Source organism: Sapajus apella, unplaced genomic scaffold, assembly GCF_009761245.1.
Source record: "Sapajus apella isolate SASKATOON/1434 unplaced genomic scaffold, GSC_monkey_1.0 scaffold41, whole genome shotgun sequence".
NCBI classification, from domain to species: Eukaryota; Metazoa; Chordata; class Mammalia; order Primates; family Cebidae; genus Sapajus; species Sapajus apella.
This window is the reverse complement of record NW_022436981.1, coordinates 13,289,167-13,311,840: the sequence shown is the minus strand read 5'-3', so window position 1 is coordinate 13,311,840 and position 22,674 is coordinate 13,289,167. Positions and strand designations below refer to the sequence as shown.

Here is a 22,674-nt window from a genome sequence, read left to right as displayed (position 1 = left end):
GTAGAGAAGAAGTAGGTTCTGCTACTGCTCTTAAGGAATTTTTAGTCTAGTGTTGAAGACATGTATATGTAAGTGAGTAGCACTACTCTAACGTAACAACGCCAAAAGAAAGACATAAATAAAGTGATATGGATCTATATCTTGATTGTAGTGGTGATTTACACAACTATATAATTTATAAAAATTTATAGAACTGTACATCAAAGAAGAATGAATATTTTTATATGTAAATTATATCTTAAAGCTCAACTAAAACAATGATAAATGTGGATCAAAAAAGACACTGGGAAAGTAAAGGAGCTATCAATAATACCAAGTGAAAGAGGATGGGGATGGAATGAATCACAAAAAATTGCAGAAAATAATACCAAGTTCGTTCTTTACACATTGCAATTGTTGATCAAGGACGACTGCTCCAGAATTACCTGTGGAAGGGTCTGCAGGAAATCTTCTCTTTTAAGAAATAAATACTTATGTTCATAACTATTTATTGGGCACCTACTAAATGCTGTGCATTTGGCTAGATTCTAGAGATACACAAGTGAGCAAATGCAGATAGCTTTATGAGATTTGAATCTGAGTGATGCACGAGGTAGTAGTAACACAGTAATATTGGTGAATGCGTTTTATCACAGCACACTGAGGAGTTCAGTGGATCTGTGAACATAGGACAGTGGCTAGATTTGACCTATAATCTAAAATACAAAGATGTGATTAGGGGAAGAAGTTGTGAGGCAGGCAATTCATATACATGGAACAGAATTTGCAGGCTGTGGTGATAGGGACATTGACATATTTACTTAGAGGGCTCCGGAAGCCAAGGCCTATATGTTCAGAACTTTGTTGCTCTTTGATCAAAGTTCTAACACTCTGTATTAAAATCTAGAATTGCAGGTCATTTAAAATTATATTTGTCATGATAGGAGGATAAAACATAATTTAATGGTGTGCTAGATTTAAGAATTTAATGTTTAATATTAAATATAAAAAAATAATGGAGATAAACATTATGCACTTATTCTCTACCCTAAAAATGTTGCTGCCAGCGACAGGGAGGATAACTAAAAAAAAAATAATAAGAGGAAGTATTTTATTCAAGGTTCACTTCTTCTAGTTATCACAGATAATACAAGAAAAACATTAGGCCTACAGTCTGCCTCCCTCATTTTTCCTTGCTGTGTTACACAAAAGTCTTGTTTAACAAACCACAGAGGTAAGTAAAAGTTGTGTTTGTCTTGAATCTTTTTCAAGGAAATTTAGTATAAATACTGAAGACTTCATCATTGCATTCTTTTACCTGTAGCCAGTTTCACAGCCTGTGGATAGTACCAAAACCGATGCTGTGACTGCAAAGACTGTGTATATGTAATCAAGTTCACACACAAATCGAACATTTTAAAGGGTTAGTCTAATGAATGTTTTATGGACCTCAAATCTTGATCTAGAAAAAGAAAGTTCTTACTGAAAGTGTTACAAAGTTTCCGATCTTTCCTCTGCCCTCAAATCCAGATTTTTTCTTATATTTTAATTATGATGCTGAATTTTTATAAACAATTTACGTATTCTGGATTATAGGTTAGAGTACAGTTATGGCTTTAAGATTATCATTAAAGGGTCCCCCGAGTTCAAGCATTATAAATGTAGACTGAGAAAAGCACACATTTAAATAATCTTCCAAGAATTCTTACAATGTGAAGCTACTGAGCATTTATGGTCAGAAATGTGACTGGGAAATCGGTACTGGGGAGGTAAGCCAATCCTTCCTTCCCTGGTATGTGGGCCAAACAAGAATAATTAAATTAGTGGTATGTGCTTCTCCCACTCTTCTCTTTGGGGATATGCTTGAAATGTCTATCTAAACAAATCAAGAAATCTATGAAATATGATCAGCGTGTTTCCTTTTAATTTCCATCTTCCCTCATGCCCCATGTGGATTTTCTAAAGTTTCCCTTTTTGTTTTTTTCCTGCTCTTCTCTTTTCTTGTATTGGTTCTCTTTCCTTTACTATTTCCATAATTAAACTTCAATGTGGTTTTCAATTTATCTTTTTCTTTCTGAGAACTACTCTGTATTTTAACTTTCCCTTTCTCTCTGATTTTCTCTATATTGCATGGGTAATTTTACTTAAATTACTAGTGTTTTATTTATCCTAAACTAATGTTTTACTCCTTTAAAAGGGTTCCAAATTCTATATTTAAGAGTTAAGTTTGGGATACACAGTCTTCTGTTGCTTTTATTTATCTCTCTGATATTGTCTAATAAGGAGAATTTTAAAATGGTTAAATATCCTAGGCTAGCTGGCTTTTTGCTTTTAAGCAATACTTAAAACATATTTTAACCAGACGTGGAGCAGATATGGCCTTGGGAAAGTAATTGATTCTCCTGGCACCTTAATTTTATTAACTGCAACCTCTTGAAGAACATACATATGACATTTCCTTATAAATATGAATAACCAGACGCTTCAGCTTATCACAGCTTCACTCATTACCACTGCTGGTGTTCTCAATGTGACACTGCTTCAGAGCAGACAGACCATCTTTTATTTTCAATAATATATTCTGAATGTTTTCTTCTAAGCATAAGGAATTGAAAATCATGAAAGGATGATAGGAAAGTCTTCTTTCAAGTTCATTTGTAGACTATTATTTATCCATTTGTCCAATGCACAATTATTGAGTATCTGTGCAGGCAAGACAGCAGGTTACAAAAGCGTATCACCTAAGAGGAAGATATAGGTAGCTGATTTTAGACTAAACTGCCCTAATACTAAAAAATAGTGCGACAAAAAAGACACCATGGGGAAGCAGAACATACATGGCTAAAGACACCTGGGACGGGGCCAAGGGAACCACGGTAGAGGTGGTCTTTAAACTGGATCAGCAGCTAGGATTCTCAGAAATAGAGATGAAGAGGAAGGGAAGTCGTGGAAGTGTAGGAAGTGATGATGAGGACAGGGTAATTCATTCCCGGATGAGGAAAAGGTAAGTAAATGCACAGCATGGCAAAATGGCATGGTATATGGTGGAAAAATTTAATAGCCCAGAATTGGTCATAAAACTTTCACGTATAAAATATGATTGCAGATGCTATTAGGCAAGTAATCCATAAACAAATCATGTAAAGAATACGAAATCTAAACTAAATGTAATATTCTCTTGTAGATTGATTGTTAGTCATAAAAAGAACTAAACATTAATCACAGTAACACCACTGTGATTATAGGTTCGAATGAATGTCAGTTTCATGAAGTCATAGGACATGTATCATTCATTCACACTTGTACCCTCAGTGTGTGGCTCGATGCAGGTCGTAGGTATTGAAAATATCTTAAATGGTAACTGAGTTTGTGATTAAAAGCCTCTTGGAGATCACTTGCCACTGGACATGTTCCTCTTAAGAAGACATTCCGAACTGTAAGTTTTAGATTATTAGTAACTAAACCAGTCTGATGTAACATAGGAGCAGACTTTTGTAGAGCAAACCACAGTACAGTAGTTAAGTAGTTTAAATCATAAGGAGAGGAGAAAGTCAGTGATGTGTATTATTAAATTTTGTTTAGCATGCCGCTGTGAAGAAAAAGTATGAAAAAGGTCTAAATGTATTTTGGGAAACAAAAGGCTGCTGAAATCAAAAGTAGCATTTTGATTCCTCAGCGAGCCTGTGGAAATTATGTCAGTTTATGAAATACTCTTTTTAGAAATTTGAGAAATGAACTGCAATAGATTTGGCAAGAGAGTTCAAGAATATTTTATTATTTTTTCATGCTGAATAGGTAATTCTCAGAGCTCCATATGTTTGTTTCAGCAAAATAATGCAAACATATGAACAAGCAAATGAAAAAAATCAGTTGCTGCTTCTTAATGGCAAAATTTAGAGATTCCAGACAAGATTTTATATCCAATTTTACAAAATTGGTTTCCAAGTTCTCAAGCATTCTCTCATTGTGGTTAACAAACCTCTATGATAATATAAATTCTATTTGTGTTTTTAATAGCAAATGAGTAGGCTTAAATCTGTCCTAAATTATTGTAAGATTTCCAGTTCCCTACATTATAGTGATACATTAATTAAGTGACATACTAGGTCTTTATTAACATTGCTAATAAGTCTGCAGTAATGATTTTTCCTGCATACATATGCACACATTTTATCACACTGATAGCAATTTAATCTAAATTTAAAGACCTGAGTTCTCCCCCAAAACACTTTAATTTTGCATTGTTTTATATTTTATGTAGTTTAAGTCTTCCAAGTAGATTCTTTTTTTTTTTTTTTTTTTCAAACTTGGGATTATAGAATAATTTAGAGACGGAAAAACAAAGATAGTATTTTTGGGTTCATTAGAATGTCTTTTAAAAAGCCCTATATTTTCAGACATTTTTGGTTTGGCAATGCCCAGAATGAATTTTGCCAGTGACTTTTTTTCTTTCTATTCAAACTTGCTTATACATTGAGAAAAATTCAATCCGTATGTTTCTGATTCATTGGTATTCAACTCATCAAAATATTGTTTTGTCAGAGAGCTGTTTAGTGTCCAAGACACATTATAAGGTTATTTTTTAGAAGTAGGACTGCAAAGGCCATTTTGAAAACAAAATCATAGCATAATTTTCAACCACATCAAGGTAAAACTTCGGGTTAAAGTCAGAGAGTTTAAAGTCTCACTAAATTTTGCACCCAAATCAAGAAAAAAAAGAGCTCAGAGGTATTAAACTGTCAAATTAAATTTAATTATAACTGATACTTAAATGTAAAACTTAGAAACTTATTGCTTATGGCAACTTAGAATTTGAAGCTTTGATATTTAATTTAAATGAGGAGGATAAATGAACAGATAGCTACATTCTGGAAATAAAAATTTTAAAAAGAAATCATTAGAAAAACTAGATTAAAATCTGGGTTCTGATAAAATATTTCCCATTTTAGCCATTGCATCAACGAGTGTGATAGTAATTACCTTATAAGGAATGTGAGGTTGTATTACATAATAGTACCTGGCAAACCTAGCACATGGCAGGGCAGTAATAAAGTTCTGTTGATGACTTGGACTAGAGGTTGCACAGACTTTTCACTTACATTAGCTCTGGTTATCACTTTTTTAACTTGGGACTAGCTCTTTTACTGCGGAGGTTTTACCGATGATTTAAATAAATTTTAGATAAACTCACAAATGATAGTCCACAGGGAAAAGATCAGATTGTTATACATTCTGAAACTTTGAGTTGACAGCAGAGTATATAGGCAGTTATGTTATTAGGCTCATGTTTAATAACACTGGTTGATAAAATAATTATAAGAAAATTTAACCTGTTTCAATCTAGGGTATGAAATCAATAGAAATGAACACTCAGACGTGTCAGATCAGCTGATGCTTATATTAGCTGGCATCAACCAATGATTGATGCTTATATTCATAGCTGCCATAGAATATTACATTATTAGTACTTAATATGGTAATTTTTTGAGATCTATTTTGTTCTTAGACAAATAACATGTTTTTGGAGATTACTAATCGCATCAATGAAAATAAGGGAAACAAGCTTCTTGTAACTCAGTAAGACTATATATGGGGTTAATTTATTAAATCCTGGCCTACAATACCATAAAAAAACTCACTTAAAAATACCTCAGTACAAATTACTAGTATTTGATTTAGTAAACCTATTAGTAAGCATTAAACAGTAAAATGGATTTTTACAAAAATAAAGGAATTACAAACAGGATTTTAATGTTCACAGAACACAAGATCAAATAAAGTTTAGTCGTATTTGGTAAAAAGTGGGTCCAATGGTTCCTGCTACATGTTGTGTTGAAGTTTATGGCAAGCCACATAAAAATCTCCACTATATAACCGTATTTCCCAGAATATGATCGGAAAGCTGAGATTTTAGATTTTGACATTTAGATTTTAGAAAATGAGAGATTTTTTAAAGTACCAACATTTTAATCCTCTTTTATTTTCAGCAATATTAGTCTGCAAACTTCAAGTGAAGTCTTTCTTTTAATCTGGACAATTAACTTGACAGTGGGTAATTTTACGTTTTATTACCCAGGGCATTGCTATATCCTCTATTTTTTAACCTGTGATTATTTTTTGTTGTTGTTCATTCCCAATAGTTGACAAATGCTAAAGTATGTTAACAAGGAACAGGATTCATCGTTTTCTACAACCTTGGGTTGTTTTTTTATTCCTACATGCACAGTAATTTAACATACTGATAACATTTATTTTCCAAATTAAAATATCCAGTAATAGCTCCAAAATGTATTCTGTTAAAATCAGTTTTTCCAAAATTGCCACATCTTTTGAATAGCAGTATATTCCTAATTAGAAACTTATATTCCAGTATCTAAAGTCCTCACGTGATTATATATTAAACAAATGTGTAAGTTACAACCGAATATTCTTTTTAGTTTATAAAATTGAAGTGTATTTGCGTGAGAAATGCAGAGTTTTTAATATCTACTTAGATTTAGTAAGTCCTAGAATCTGCTACTTTAAATGGAAGTATCCGGCTAAGATTGTTGTGTTATTCTTCATATCCCTAAGACAGTCATTTTTACCTCAGGGAAAGAGCTCCAAATTAAGCCTCTGTGTTGTCAGAGGTTTAATTTATCTGTGTCAAAGGTTAGATGATCTATATGGCTGGGTAATCTGAATATCAGCTGACAGTGCTAATAAGTAGCAGAAGAAATTCTGAGATCAAGGGTGATATTTTTCTTTTTCTCCTGCTGTTTTGACTACAGTTTCTCATTATTATTTATCTAAGTTCAAAAAGTTGAATTATGTCCACTTATCTGTGGATCTTTTAAACATTCTAAGATTTGATAATATTTCCTTCTGTTATCTGAATCTTATCTTTTTCAGTAATTAAGTCATTTTTGTTCATAAAACCATATGGCTCCCCTTTTGCTGAATTTATGGTGATGACAATTGGTTTTAAATAAATAAATGAGAGACTGTCTACATCTAAGAAACTGAAACAATCACTTATCTTGCTAGAGGTTCTGAAAGGAAAAAAGAACATATGCTCATGATTTGTTGTAGATAAATATTGTTATAAATAAGTAGTTCTTTATGTACTGTGTAATGTTTAAGGATAATTAGATATTGACTTCTGGATTAATATTTAAGAATATATTAGGAGGATAGTGGAAGAATAGTTATCTTCGAGTACTTGAAGAAAGGAAATTAATAAATAAAATTGAACTTTTTCTCTATGGTCCAGAAGTTAAATCAATGTGCATAAAAAGCAAACTGAAGGCACTTTACAAAAGAAAAAAAAAAAGCCTGAATAATAGAAGTTAATGGCCATAAATTATTTGTTCTGTGAGGAATAAGCCCTACATGACTTCAAGAAGTCACCATTTAGCTGACTTCTTGTCTAGGAATTATATTGCATAAGATAAAGTTTCGGGTAATTTCTAGAGTAACTTACAACCTTGCCGCATCATATAATGGTAAGCCATTTGTAATCTTTCAGCATATATTTATACTTTAAGCATTATATTCATATATACAAATATACTGTATGTAGAGAGGGTACAATGAATGGAAATGTATTGTCTTAGAGAAAGATGGTATTAAATAGTTACATTCAAACCCCAACTTAAGATATTGTATAAAGCCAGCGATGGAGTAACTGGTAAAGAGAAACCAGAAAGGTAGACATGTTTTTCTTTGTGCATGTGTGTGTATGTGTGTGTGTGTAGACATGGAAAACCCAGGCATATACATTCTCAAGGAATTCCGTCAGGAATCAAATATAAATTCATAGTTGAATATCTCTAATTATTAAGTTTACTAGAGAGCTCTTCTTACCACATTTGGCAGGATTGTATTTTCTTAAGTGCCATACTAAATGTTTTAGTATCATAGCAAAACATAAAACCCAGTCACAATTTTTCCAGAACATTTTAGAATGACTTCTATCAAATTTCCATCAAATTTCAGAACCTCGAAACATGTTTCTGAAAATCATATTTTTTTTGCCTGAAATCAAGAAATATTTAAAAGATGAGTTAGAGAAATAACTGTGTTGTTCATTTTAATGTGAATGTTTACCAAAAGTGTCCATTAAGAATTCCTGGACATTTATACTAAAAATGACTAGATTTCTACTAAAAATAAATATGCAGAGAACATAAATCTTTCTTGTATGCTTTAGTTTTTTGTCATTTGCCCACTGTATAAAAATGAGCAAAATCATTAATATGTCTTTCATGGCAGGAGTAACTGAACATAAATAATGGATCACTGTTAAATTTCTACTTTGTTCAACAAAAGATCTCATTAATTCTCCTAATAGCCACACAGCATTTTCATAAAATATACTCCATGTATTTTCAAACTAATTCTTAGTAAAACTTATTTTCTATCTACAAAAACATCCACTTTTTTATATGCTGATTTCAGCAATATCTTTTGCCAATATCAATTTTTTTTGTGCTAATATTTAGTATTTTTGAATTTTACATGGTTATTCCAGGTTTAACTTTCTAGGTGTATCTTTAATTGATTTTCAGTAAGTATTTAAACCAGGCATTTTCTATGATAGACAACTGAAATAGACAACTGAAATTATATTAATAACATTAGTGGAAACTAACATTGCTGAGAGCTTACTCAGGGTTAGGCATTTTGCTAAGCTCTTTAAATGAAATGCCTACTTCTTAACCTATTTTGTAAATGAGAAAAATTAGCATAGGAATAAATCTAAAAATGATTTATTTGCAGAGCCAGCCTGTGATACGCTGACTCTTATAAATTACATACATCCTTTATAAATTCTGAACTAAAATATAACTTTATTTTTATAATTTCCAAATAAAACACTGTTATTAAAAATGATTACTATGAAACAGCATTGAACTTTATGCTGTAGCTGTTGGGAATTATTTTTGGGTTTTTATATTTTCTGGCTGGAGTTTAATTGTGATCTGGCCCACAAAATGTAATAGTAATTCTGCCATATTTTTTATTTTCTAAATTAACCGCTTCAATATTTTCTTTGTCCCTTTATGCAATTATAGTTATATTGATAAATTAACAAATTGGAAAGGAGAAAAACAAACTTTTCTGCCATTCACTTTAACATGTAATTAAATTTAGTCAAATTTCTTTATTTAAAACTTGCTAATGAACCCCCTCTTCTTAGTTTAGTCTTATATAATTTCTAAGCAGAAAATAATGTTTCTTTATAAATAGATATTGATTATAGAATATATTCAATAATAAACTGAAAGACTAAATTCTGCTGTTTTTATCATGTCCATTTTATAAATATTTTAAAACTAGCATTTTTTTCCTTTGAAGACTTGCATCTCTTTATTATGTCCTCTTAAAATAATTGTATGGCAGTAAAAATTTTACAAAGAATAATATGTGAAGCGTTTGGCATAATCCAGGTACTAAGAAACAACAGTTCTCTTTAAGTCCCAAAGCAGGTAACATTTGTAAGTGGAGAACTGCAGATTTGAACATCTTAACATACATTGGTGGATCACCGTAACTTAATTCAGAAGTCTTAGGTTTTGTTTTGATTTAGTTTGTTTATATTTGAATGAGAGCCATATGGTTAACAAAGTTTGCTTATCCAAAGTTTAGCATCACAACTAAAACACGTATATGAAAAAAAGGCTTTAAAATTACTGATTTAAAGTAAGCGGTGACAAACAGGAGTTAGTTGTGGTTCACTACCTGGCGAAATACATATTTTGCTATTTTTTAAGGTTTCTTTTAACGAATAGGGATATTGAAGTGCTTGGCTACATCTGTATTTCTGTTTTTGATTTTCTCTAATTCAGAACAGTAACTATGGAGCACCAATCTTACCAAACAAATGCTGAAGTCAGAAACATATTTCAGTTTCTGTTGTTTGTTATATTTTCTCTTCTAGACCCTGTAGCTAAACTAATGACCTGTCGAGTAAATATTTTCATGGTAATATTAATTGAGGGTCATGAAAAATATAAAATACTACTTATTGTCATTATACGCAAGAGTTCACTTTGTCTTTTCTGTTCTTTCTACTTAGGTTTAACTTATTGTTGACACATATTTCTCAAGGATGCATTGCAAAAATAGCAGTAGTGCTGGTGTTTGTGTCCTGAGCAGAGAGCATGAGTTGGAAGAAAAGAGAACCTTTGATCATTATAAGGCATGAGCAACCACTGTGGCTCTATGCTGCTGAGAGTTAAATTTTGACATGCCGGTAATAAGAGTTTAAGAGAGAGAGGAAAACCAAAACAGAAACAAACAGACAAAAAGCAAAGGCATCTAACCATGAATTCAGTGGCATATACTGGAAGTGGTAATCAAAATTTTGATTAGACTAAAAATACTTTGATAATTAAATTGTATAGCATACACTTTTTAAGCAGTGAGGATATAAAAAGTGTATATATAAAAGTGCTTAAAAAGTGTATGCTATTTTCTCAGTGTGACAAGTTTCAATTAGAGTGGAATAGGAACTGGGGAAGCCACCCGCCTTCTTATGGCTGGTAAGAAGTGTTGAGTCTTCATCTTCCTCTTTACTAAGGAAAGTCTGATCCTGAACTAAACGAAACAAGCAGCTATAACATTGTTCTTGAAAATTACAATATGTATGCTACTGACAAGCTATTTTTCCTCCATTGCTCTCAAGGTGAAAGTATACAGAAACTCAAGATGAAAGTATCAACCAGTTTCTAAAAAGGGGAATACTGTGTACTTAGAGGAAAAACCAAGCTACTTTAGTAGTGTAGCAGAGCTGAGTTAAAAATCTGACTTTTTGAGCCTTATTTTAAGCATTTAAAGAGTCTAACAGTTGCTTTTCAGTGAGCAGTAAATAAGATGTATACAAATGAACTGGTAAAATATCCGTCTTCAAGATATGGCAGCTGGTGCTTCTTTCTTAATTTCAGAAGTATTGAATTGGCTGTTTAAATTCCCAATGTCCCTGATCCTTTGAGACATGCTTCTTACTACTCTTGGTTACCAGTTATGGTTATATGTAGAAGTCTTCTTCACAGTATTTTTCTCTGAAGTCACACAACTGATAGAAATATCAAAGTTCTACTTGTGCTATGAGGTCAGATGATACTGCTGACCTAGATAGAGCACAAGGAAAACACTCTTGGAAACCAGATATTATTTTGCATGCAAATGGCTTTGGATGCTTTTGCTCTGGGGGCCAGCAAGGAATCATGGTGGTGTGAGATTTCACCTTGTAAATGGTCCCTTATGTGGGGCAGGTTAGATGGCATTCTTGCCATAGCCAGAGATATGAAAACCTAGTGAAGAAAGATTCTGTTTTTTTGTTTTTGTTTTTTTTTTTTTCTCAGAAGAATGCTTTACGATCAGCTTTCATATGTGAAGAAAAGCTCCAAATACTAAAACTCCACATTTTAAAATTTATAATTGAAACAGTAATTGTACATATTCATGCAGTACAATGTGGTGTTTCAATGCATGTGCACATAGCGTAATGACTAAATAAAACTAATTATATCTCTCACTTTAAACATTTATTATTTCTCTGTGGTAGCAGGTTTCAAAATGTTTTCCTGTGGAAGTAGCTACTATGGCATATTGCATTAGGTATCTCAGTATCAGTTCTCTACTGCATATTTTAGAAAATATAGTTTACTTCTCTTTTTCACTTTCTTCTTTATTGGGTGCCAAATAATTTACTGTTCTTTCATTTTGCTGGTACTAGACTGATCCAAAGACACTGGAAGTAGCCTATAAGCGTTTGATAGGTTCATATAAAAATAAAAAGGGAAGGTCAAACATTTAACAAATAGGGTTTCCTGTATGATGGGCCAAGGTGGGAGGAACAACTGAGGTCAGGAGTTTGAGACCAGCCTGGCCAACATGGTGAAACCCTGTCTCTACTCAAAAAATACAAAAACTTTGCCAGGCAAGGTGGTGTGTACCTGTAGTCCAAGCTACTCAGGAGGCTGAGGCAGGAGAATCACTTGAACCTGCAAGGCTGAGGTTGCAGTGAGCTGAGATCACACCATTGCACTCCAGCCGGGGTGACAGAACGAGACTCCATCTCAGAAAAAATAAAACAAGAAATTTTTTTGGAATAATACAGTAGCTGGTAAAAGGAATATTTCCTTTAGATCTTTGTAAGTTTTCCAAGTACCTACTTTAAGTGAGTTTCCAAGACCACTTTAATCACTATAGGTAAGCCCGAGGAATACTAAAATTTCACTGCTGTGAAACAAACTAAAATGTGTTTGACATCTAAAAGCTTTTTGTCATTGATGTTATAACACAAAGAGAGAGTTTTTAATGTTTTTGGTTGATTTCTGCTGAATATCTGCTTCACTGTAATTTTATTATAATCCCCTAGGCTTCTAAAGGAAAAGGTTCTTTCATTTAAGATGCATACAATTTTTATTTTTAAAAGTCACGTAATAACTGGAGAAAAAGACTAAAAATAATTCACTGTTGTCATGGTTTTGTGAAAAGAATGTTTCTGCTTTCTTAAAATAAATGAGGGCTATAAGACCAACTGCTACCCAATCTTTCTGGGGCATGTGACAGATGATGTCTGTAAAGTTCATAGGACCTCAGGGGAAAGGTGCTATATATAAAGACAAGAGCTATTAAAAAGTAAGTGCTTTTGTGGAGGTAAGCTACAATTCCTAGCATGAGATCCATATTTCCATCAGCTGAAAATAGGGCACAAGTAAAACACATTTGTTGGGCTTGTCATGCCCAAGACAGTAAGCCCCTCATTTCAGAGTGATGTCCCATGGAAGGAGACTAAGCATTTTCCATCACCTCAGTCCTGCCCTCCACGCAATAAAACATTTCAGCATTCTGGACAGCTTCCACAACTGGGCACAAACCTCTGGGCATGCTGCTTTAGGGTGCTTGGCTTCTCTGTCCTCAGGCCCTCCTTCCTGGAGTCTCATGAGCTTAGGTTCTCAAGGGTTTGTGTATCTCCCTCTTCAGGACTTCAGTTATCATGCCAATGTTTCTGACCACATATCCCCATTTGTTTTCTAAGTCCCATCACTTTATCAAACTGTGGTGCATGACAGTATCTTCAAAATTTTTAGAAAGAATGTCAACACTTTAAAAAATCTTTCTCCTTTCAACCTCTTTATCCCTAACACACCCCAATCATATAAAAAAATGGATTTCTTCTACTGTTATTTGTTACCAGGAGTTGTAATGACATTTCTTACCACAGAAAACTCTCAATTCATAGTTCCTACCAGTGTCAGCAAACTGCTACCAATAGCTCTTCCTGGATTTCATTTCTCCAGTGTGTCTTTTTTCCCCCTTTTCTTATGAGCCAAGAATCCTATGCATGTCTGTACATATTGTTACATTTGTTCCTTCCTTTGATTTTCACATATTACTAATAATATATAATTATCAATATATAATATGGGCAAAGTGGTTTTTTAAAATTAGTCTTTTAAATGTCAGTAAAAAGAGATGAGAAAAGTCCAGCAAAGGTATTGTACAACAAACCTCATTTGTTAAACAGAACTCCAGAATCACTGTGAAGAATCGCTCAAAAATCTTATCCCGTACTCTAAATTTTAATACTTAAAAAATACTTTAAAATCCCACCTTTTCCTTGTTTTTGTTTGAATTCATAAAGCCATGTAAGGCATTTGAAAAACAAGAAGGTAATAAGGAGGAATGCTAAATTTCTGTTTGTGATAACTTCAAGTCTGTGTACTTAGGTCTGGCAACAGGTCTGCACCTTTACAGTAGAACTTTAAAAAATGCAAATTTCAAGTTTTACAAAGTATACCATGGTTGAAATTTGTAGCTAGATTACAATATGCTTAATTTAAGGTGATAGCAAATTTAAGTATATATGAGATTTAAGTAGACACGATTCTATCTTCCCCACATTCCTTAAAATCTGATATAAATATGATGTAGTCTATATGCTGGGTAGTGAATTTTGTATATTTTAAATGATCAGTTTCTAAAAAGGGTAAAATTCTAGTATAATTTAGAGTCACAGAATCCATAATTTTGGAGTACCAGAATCAATTTAATAACAGGTTGAAAATAAGTGAAGATCAGATAGATGTGCGGATGTGAGACAATGCCCTGATTTGACTACTGCTAAGAAATCCATCATGGACACTGTAAGAGTCTTTTTTGAAATGAAGAAAAGATCATTTGTGTACCAGTTCCATCACAGGTGTTTTGGGTTAAGCAGTCAATTACTGTGGTTTTTAGTGGAGAAAAAACCAAACTGGAATGTATGCTAACTTCTCAAAGTGATATCAACGTTTAGACTCTGATAAATCCTCAAATGAATGTTTTTCAAACTGTGTATCCTAGAGGGAAACTGAATGATCATATTTGGAACCACTTATCCTTATAACATCAACATGTCTCTGAAGAGCTGTTTCATGTCAGAATCTCCTTTAATAACTCTGTTTTTAAAGAAATAAACATTTTGAAAGTCACATTTTCCAAAAGGAGTGGTCTGAAATACAAAACCAGTGAGTTTGGGATAGAACTTTGGTTTGCCAGCCTACCTTCCCTATGACTATAAATCTGAAATTGCTTCAGTTGTGTTTTTAGGCAAATGTGACCACAATACCCTGACCTCAATAGTTATATGAAGTCATTTGGGTTAGAGTAGCAGATTTAAAAGGCTTGAATCTCCAGCCTCAATTATGACAAAATTTAGCAGTTCAGAGCTCCAGCCTCATGAATAGAGTGATAGTTTCTTAGAAGATATCATCCCAACCGTATCTTTGTTCACTGAGTTAATAAAACTGTAAAATAAAATACCCCTATATTTGCGGCTCAAGTTGTTTCACTATGATTCCTGTACAATAATTCTGAGGAGATTTTTTTTTTTTTTGTAAATCCAAAAGACAATATCTATGCTAATACCAACGTCTGGACTCCTGCATTTGTCACCATTGCCACTTTGATTTCAAAATCGAACTATTATATAACACCCAAACCTGGAATAATTGGGAATAAACAATGTTTCTTTGGGTCTGACTGCCACCAGCAAGATCACTGGAATGTTGGCACATCCTTCAAGAACCTTTCCAATCTCCTCTCTGCTGTATCTGCTCCCCTCCCATTTGCGTGTTTAAGCTTGAACAGCTTCCAGCAACCAAGTTTTTCTTTACCTCCTATTATCATGCCATCCATTTAGCAAATCACATCAAGACATGGATATCATACGAGGGAATTTTTCCCTTGCAATTGAAGCCACTTTATCCCATCCCTACCCTCTTTCCAGTGTCCACATCAAGACATGGATATCATACAAGGGAATTTTTCCCTTGCAATTGAAGCCACTTTATCCCATCACTGGCATTGTCTCTTGCTTTGGTATAGTTATTGGTACACATTAAAACTCCCAGTGTTGTCAGACTGCTGCTCTGCTCAGCTTTGAGCTGGTACTACACTCTGAAGTCAATGCTGATGCTGACACGGAAGATAACTTGAGCTCATTCTGTTGCTGCCATCCTGCCCCAATGTGGAACTGCTCAGAAGCCATTCTTCTTCCATAGAGAGAATCTTTGTTCACCACTTGTGTCACAGTCTGTTAATGAAGTTCCAAAGTAGTGCTACCTTGTCCTCCTAGTATTTTAGCAACTTTGGGTGAAAATTATGTATTAGATTTTTTTTTGATTCTCTTTCTTTCTAGGAGTTAAACATGTATCTATTGGAGCTGTGCCAGAAGTAACTCTGGGTTATAGGCTTAAAAAAAATCACTGTGGCTCACCTTTTTCCTTAGATGACTTCTTGATCATGAAATTGCTCAGTTTTCTTTCAAATATATGCTTGGTGATTCAAACCTATCACTTAGCTATGCCTGGACGTGTTTGAATTTTAAGGTGACTAAGCTTGGGCTCAAGCTGGTCATCCTTTAATGTTCTTTTCATTACCTCACCCCATTTTCATTTCTATTGTATATTAAGTACGTAATCTTTATGTATATTTTTAAACTAGAAACTTCTCTAAAATAAGAAACAGCTTTAAAAATTAAATCCATGGCGATACAGATATGTAAAGGTGTAAAGATGATGTTTTTCTGAATCAAAATGATTTAGGTAGGTGTCTTTAGCCATATATCTAAAACATACTGTATATTTAATAATATAATTTAAAATGTTCAAATAAAATTTTATAAAAAATTTACTATTTTTTAATACATGCAGTGTAGTCTGGGTTTCTGTCAGTATTTTTATTAAAACAACTATTTAGTCTTTGAAAAGATTTAGTCAACATAATCGATTTAAGTGTATCACGTCTGGAACAGTAAGTCAAATAGTTAAGGCTTCTATGGTATAGCTCAAGACCACAGGTAACTGAATAAGCATTAACTTATGGAATCTTAATAGTTACCCCATTGCTAAAGTAAAAAGGAAACCAAGAGGAAACTCAATAATATTAGAAGTAATTTTAAAGGGAGTTCACATTGGTTTGAAGGGCACTTTGCTTCACATACAATATCCACCTTTGTAAAACCCAAGAAACCTATATTTGTAACATACACACATCTTTACAGTTTTTAGAACATAAATCTTCAGAGCAGCATTATTTCTCCACTGATAAAAATTAAAATATTCAAAGTCTTTGGAATAATAACAAAAGAAACCCCCTTGCAAACCAAAGGAAACTTGGAACTTCTTGTTAAGTGCTTATTTAACTATAAAAGAGTCAGTGTGTGTTGTAATGAATGGAAAATTGATTTTATTGTCTTCCATTTCTGAACATCTTGCAGCAACCTGATTCAGTATTAGAAAGATCATATATTAAAAATGATTTCTGCAGTCATCAATGTATACAAGTAAAAATTTAGTTCCTGTTAAACACTTCATTAAAATATCAAAATAAAAGCTTCTACAAATACTTTCTATGCTGTACTCCAAGACAGAAAAAAAATGAAAAAATTTAAAGAACAGATTGCCAGTTATTCTATTCTATAACAGTTAAGTTTCTCAGTTCTTTTTTTTTTTTTTTTCCTTTGCTGAGCTCTCTGTCACTGGAAACATCTTAAACCAATTTCAAGTGCTACACCTGAATAAACATGTTGTAAAAGTGTTTATGTATTGAAGTGGGTCAGTTCAAGGTATGGTATTTGGCTAGAACTTCTAATTTCTCTTTTTACAGTGAAAGGGTTGCCAGAAGGAGGAAGTCTGAGCTGAATTAATACATTTGTTACAGTGGAAGTAGAATGGAAACTGCTCTGACCACAAATCAAACTGCCTCTTTCATTTATGCCAGTGATAGAGTTTTTCTAAGAAATATAGACTCTGGCATAGAGCCACTGTAAGTTTGCATTTAAAAGAGAAATCTATATGCTTATTTGTTTAAGGTTTACTGCTTTGATTATTTGTAAGTCCCTTCTCTGTTAGGACTGAAGATAGTGGCATTTGGGAGGCAGATGGCCATTTTAATGCCTGTAGAAATTGGATAACATTTCCCAGTAGGTTGTAGGACAATAGTGGAGGATACCTATGCTGTCTGAATTGATTCAGCCTTTTTTTTCTTTTAACCAATACCTCCACATTTAAAGGACCTCTGTGTCCCTCTCAACAGCTGCACAGCCTCATATGACACGGTCTCATTTTCTGACGGTAGAAGGTCTCTGCACAATACAAGTATACACAAAAGTTTTTATGCTGCCAAAATAAATTTTGTTAAGAGCAAGGGTTTATTTGCTAAAATGCCATTGATGCCATTTCAGGGACTTGCTTTCCTTCTCTTTCTTCTAAGGTGGGTCAGGTCCTATAATGGACTGAGGTTGCTCCACAGTTTTTACTGAATAAATATTTTAAGAAAACATGTACATCTCTCATGGGACAAGTCAGAGTCAATCATACACATATATCACCACATTACGTATTACTCTTTTTAAAAAGATTGCTAACTTCTGTATCTAGAGTAGCACGTTTGCATATGTGTTAAGTAATTCTCAACTAAGTTTATAATTTAAGGTTAGTTTATCATCTTTGAATGATTTTCATTGAACCAGATATTATTAATGGTTTTCTTTATATATATATATATATATATATATATATATATATATATATATAAATTTCCAGTGATTATTTCAAATTAGAAGAGCCTAACAAAATGAACTATTAAAAGAAACCAGTAATACCCAACTCTAGGGCATTTGCGGAACCAAATTAAATAATGCCTGGAAACTACTTAGAAAAATGCTTAGCATAGCAAGTACTCTTTGACATAGTTTTAAGTATTATTATTACTAGCCACATGGGAGAGGTACTGTATCAACTGTATCTTTAGGGCACCTTGACTTTTAACTCACTTCTATATAGGTCCTGGTTGTATTCCTTTTCTCTGACATATAACCACATCAAAGAACTAATAAGGGTCTGAGACACAGACTAGTTTATAGGCAAATTTGAGTCTCAAAGCCCTCTTGGATTGTTTTTTTCTTCTAAGAGTCTCCAGGCTTGGTTTGCCTGTTTTTAATTTTTTTCAGAAAACATTCAGTTGTGTCAAAACTCAGAAGGGGAAGAATTCCAAAATTTCTGTGTATTTCACAGTACTTCATACTGATAATTATCAGGTTGGTGCAAAGACAATTGCACTTTTTGCCACTACTTTTAATAATTGAGGCTTAAAGCAGACCTCATCCCCAGACTAGGCTTCCGGAATGACTGGTGAAGAGCTTTAAGCATAGTGCAGCTTAGTAAAGGTTGCTGGGCACTGGCCCGGGTGAAGGTGGAAAGACTATCAGCACTAATTAACACTTGAAAGGCTTCGAATAGGCTGCAGAAAGTAGAAACACCCTGCCAAGTATTCGGCTTTTATCACTTAAGGAAAAAATTATAGGGCATTTAGTACAGAAGAGCCCATAGCTAATACTTTTTAAATTGTCATTAAATGTGAACATTTCCAGGCGAATGAGTAGTCAAATCTTCCAATTGATAGTATTCCTGACTTGAAGGTCTGAGAAGCTATTACCCAGTGAAAGCCGCTGGAGGGTGTTCCCTGGTGGAAGAATGAAGCAAGGTGAAAAAACATGCATGGATAATTGTCTATAATAGTAAGCCTCAGTATTTATAAGAATCTTGGCCTGTAAGGAAGGCATTCTGATCATATTTTAAAATGTTTCCCCTTTTCAAGTTACCCTCAGAATTCTCACATCAGGTAAATGTTCTTTCTTTTTCATAAACCAAGTTCTTTCCTATTATGTTCTAGGTCGTAGTATCAACGTAAAATCCGCTGGTCTTGTGGGAAGACAGGGACCTCAGTCTAAACAACCGTTCATGGTGGCCTTCTTCAAGGCGAGTGAGGTACTTCTTCGATCGGTGAGAGCAGCCAACAAACGAAAAAATCAAAACCGTAATAAATCCAGCTCTCATCAGGAGTCCTCCAGAATGTCCAGTGTTGGAGGTAAGATAAAACCCAAGCAGCAGTTGTACACAGAGAGTTATGGGGTCGCATGTTGCAAATCAAGTAACCACAATAAATTTACCCTCTTTATATACCTTCAGATGGTATATTAAATCTTCCAGTGATGTTTCTAGCATCCCAGAATGTTTCCTCAGTGAATCACTCAGTAATTCATTTTAAAATAAGTATGACTTGCCTTCATATGTTGAAAGACTCAGTTCAAATTAAAATCAAGATGGCAGTAATAAAATTATGAAATGGCTAGATCAACAAAATCTAGTCAGAACTGAGCTACACAACTTGCTGAGCTAACTTCCTCAGGGCCTCTCAAGCAATGGATGGTCAACTAGGTAAATTCAACATAAAATCTTTTCTTTAGTACGTAAGTCAATACCTGTGAATTATGCCACTAGATTTTATTTTTCTGAAATTAGAAGGAGAAAGACATAGATAAGACAATGGTTAAAATAATCTTTATATTTTTTATTATTTGGAGGACTATTGTCTAGATAATTTTCTTCACGTGTGTCTACACACACAATCTTTCAACAAAATATTACAAATGCACAATTGATGTCAAATTCATCTGTTAATTAAAGGGGGAGGATCAAACTTCAATTGATCAGAAGGCAACTAAGTGCCAAAATCTGTAGTGGTTTAATTCTATTATTTATGGCAAGAAGTACCTTGTTTAGTTCAGGATGCAAACAATAAGCTGCTAGATGAAAATGGTGGCCATTTTAGTCAAAAAAATTTATTTGCGTATATAAATAAATTTGAATGGGGAACTCATCCTGGAACATCTCAGTTCAGTGCCACATACTTATCTAATTTGTCAAATATGAATTCTTCTGTGTTAATGGACAATGTATGCATAGTACTCTGCCACACAAGATGGGTGAACTGATGTACAAAAGAGACATGATTCCTGTGTGTATGTATTATTTCAGCAAATTGAAATTCTAACTTCAGTCTTGGCCATTATACTTAGTATTTCCATTTTTCCCAGGTTACTTGAAAATGACAGATCATATAGCAGTTATTTATGACTCAAGCATGCATGAGTGTTTACATAAGATATAGATGAAGACTTTTTTTGTTTTGTTTCTTTTTTTTTGCTCTGAGACTCTCCCTAAAATTACTATGTGGGATTCGTTGGAGTCTTCCTAAAGGGTAGGCACCAGGAGAATCATGATAGAAAGAAGTCCTATTTGTGTGTCTAGCAACAGAAGGAGGAGGGAAGATTTCTGTATGGAACTGCATTATACTGAATTAAATGCTACTTGTAAAATGCTACTTTAAAATAATTTTCCAGCAAAGGAATTTAACCACTGTTCTTACTTGAGAGTAAAGCATGACACTAGTGCCTTATTACAAAGCTGTTTTTTAAAGATCTTCACAAGATATTTAGTTTGGCAAAAAGTTGTAATTACTTAATATGAAAGATGGAGAAAAATAACTTTCTAAGACCTTTTCTTCCTTGTAAATATTAGGCTGTCAAACTTGTATATTTTTCTTTTCATGTAGAATGGTTCTAAGCTTGGTTGAAATGTTTTTAATTTAATGTAGCAGACTGTATTAAGAAAAAGTTTTGCTAAACCTTGAATAGTAAATAATTTTGGAGGAAATTACAAAGGGAAAAGCATAAGTCACATACTTATTATTAGAGCTCATAATGACTCTGGCAGAGGCGTTCCAGTGACTGAAATCATCAACGTCCTTTTCCCTATTGGTTAATTCTATTTATCTTCTCTTCCTGACCACAAGAAACAAATGTACATCTATAACCATAGATGAATAAAACACATGGAGCAGAAATCACGTAACTTTTCACCAGTTTCCTAACACCATTTAGAGTACAAAATTATTGTAATATAGACCAATATTTTCTTTTTGAAATTTTATCATTGGCAACCATTTCTGTGAAATATGTGGTAGATGGTTTTGGAGTGTGTTCATATTTTGATAATAAGAAGAAAAAAAGTAGCTGGTTTGTGTCTATAAGACTTAACCTTTCAATAGGTAGTAATCAAGCAGTCTGGCAAAATCCGCATAGGATTTGGCCTAAAAGACACTGCTTTAAGGAAAGGGAATGCTAATATAAACAGAAAATTTGATACTTAGGAGACTTGAAATGCCAGTGAAATTTAAAAGTTATCAAAATATAACTAACAAAGTTATAACCGTAACAAGATTTTACAATAAAATATTGTACAAAGCCTCCATGGATAAGAAGTAGGGTGGGGATGGAGTTAGGGAGGACAGTTATATTGCATGTTTGCCTGATTGCAGGGTTTTTTGCAAAGCATATTGTAAAATGTTGAAAATCTCAATTTGTGCAGAAGAATTAAAATCCAAGTCATTTCTGCTGTCTTCATCCCATTTATTTTCTGCTTTAATAATTCTTGCCTTCTGACTTCTCAATATTCTTTTTTTCTTCCATATTCCTGTGGAAGAGTCTAGAATAGTAACCAGCACAAAATAGGAGTCCCCAGAATACTTACTGAATATATTAATGTGTTGACTGCATAGGAAAAACTAACTTCATTTTTCAAGTAAAGGTGCATAGAACCACTACTTCCAGCTTTCCTGCAGAAACTGCCCGCTACTGCGTGTTCCCTTTCAGGTTTTTGGCAAGATGGTTAATAAGACAGATTGTGGAAGATATTTCCTGTTTCATGTTGAGGCAGCACAATGGAGATTTCTTTGAATGTGTGCGTGAGAGGGAAGAAAATGGTGCCAATAACTGAATTCTCACCCAGCTACTCCTGAAGATATAAAGTATAAGGCACTAGGTTGATAAGATGTTTTAAAAAGCCTCCAAAATATGATGCTGTTTGAAGGAGTTTATTCAGTGTTGAAAAGAATAGAGTACAGGCATACTACATTTTATTGTGTTTCAAAGACAATCAGATTGAAGTTTTGTGTCAATCTTGCGTTAACTAAGTCTATTGGTGACATTTTTTCCACCAGCATTTGCTCACTCTGCTTCTGTGCATCACATTTTGGTAACTCTTGCAATATTTCAACATTTTATTGGTATTATTTTATTTTTTATGGTTATAGGTGATCAGTGATCTTCGATATTTATTGGTAATTGTTTCGTGGTACCACAAACTGTACCCATTTAAAATGAGAAGTAAATGTTGTGTGTGTTCCGATTGCTCCACCAATCTGCCATTACCCCTTCTGTCTCCCTTTTCTTGGATTTCCCTATTCCCTGAGACACAACAATATTGAAATAAGTTCAGTTAGTTACCCTATGATGTCTTAAAGGTGTTCAAATGAAAG

General features: G+C 33.5%; 1 protein-coding gene across 1 annotated transcript in view; it reads left to right on the top strand.

Moving 5' to 3' along the window:
• Nucleotides 1-22,674, top strand: part of BMP5 (bone morphogenetic protein 5) — a 133,620-nt gene that overhangs the window by 91,286 nt on the left and 19,660 nt on the right. Inside the window, exon 4 of the mRNA XM_032299749.1 lies at nucleotides 19,189-19,383. Within this exon, the coding sequence (XP_032155640.1) occupies nucleotides 19,189-19,383 (195 nt within the window). The remainder of the gene's footprint in view (nucleotides 1-19,188; nucleotides 19,384-22,674) is intronic.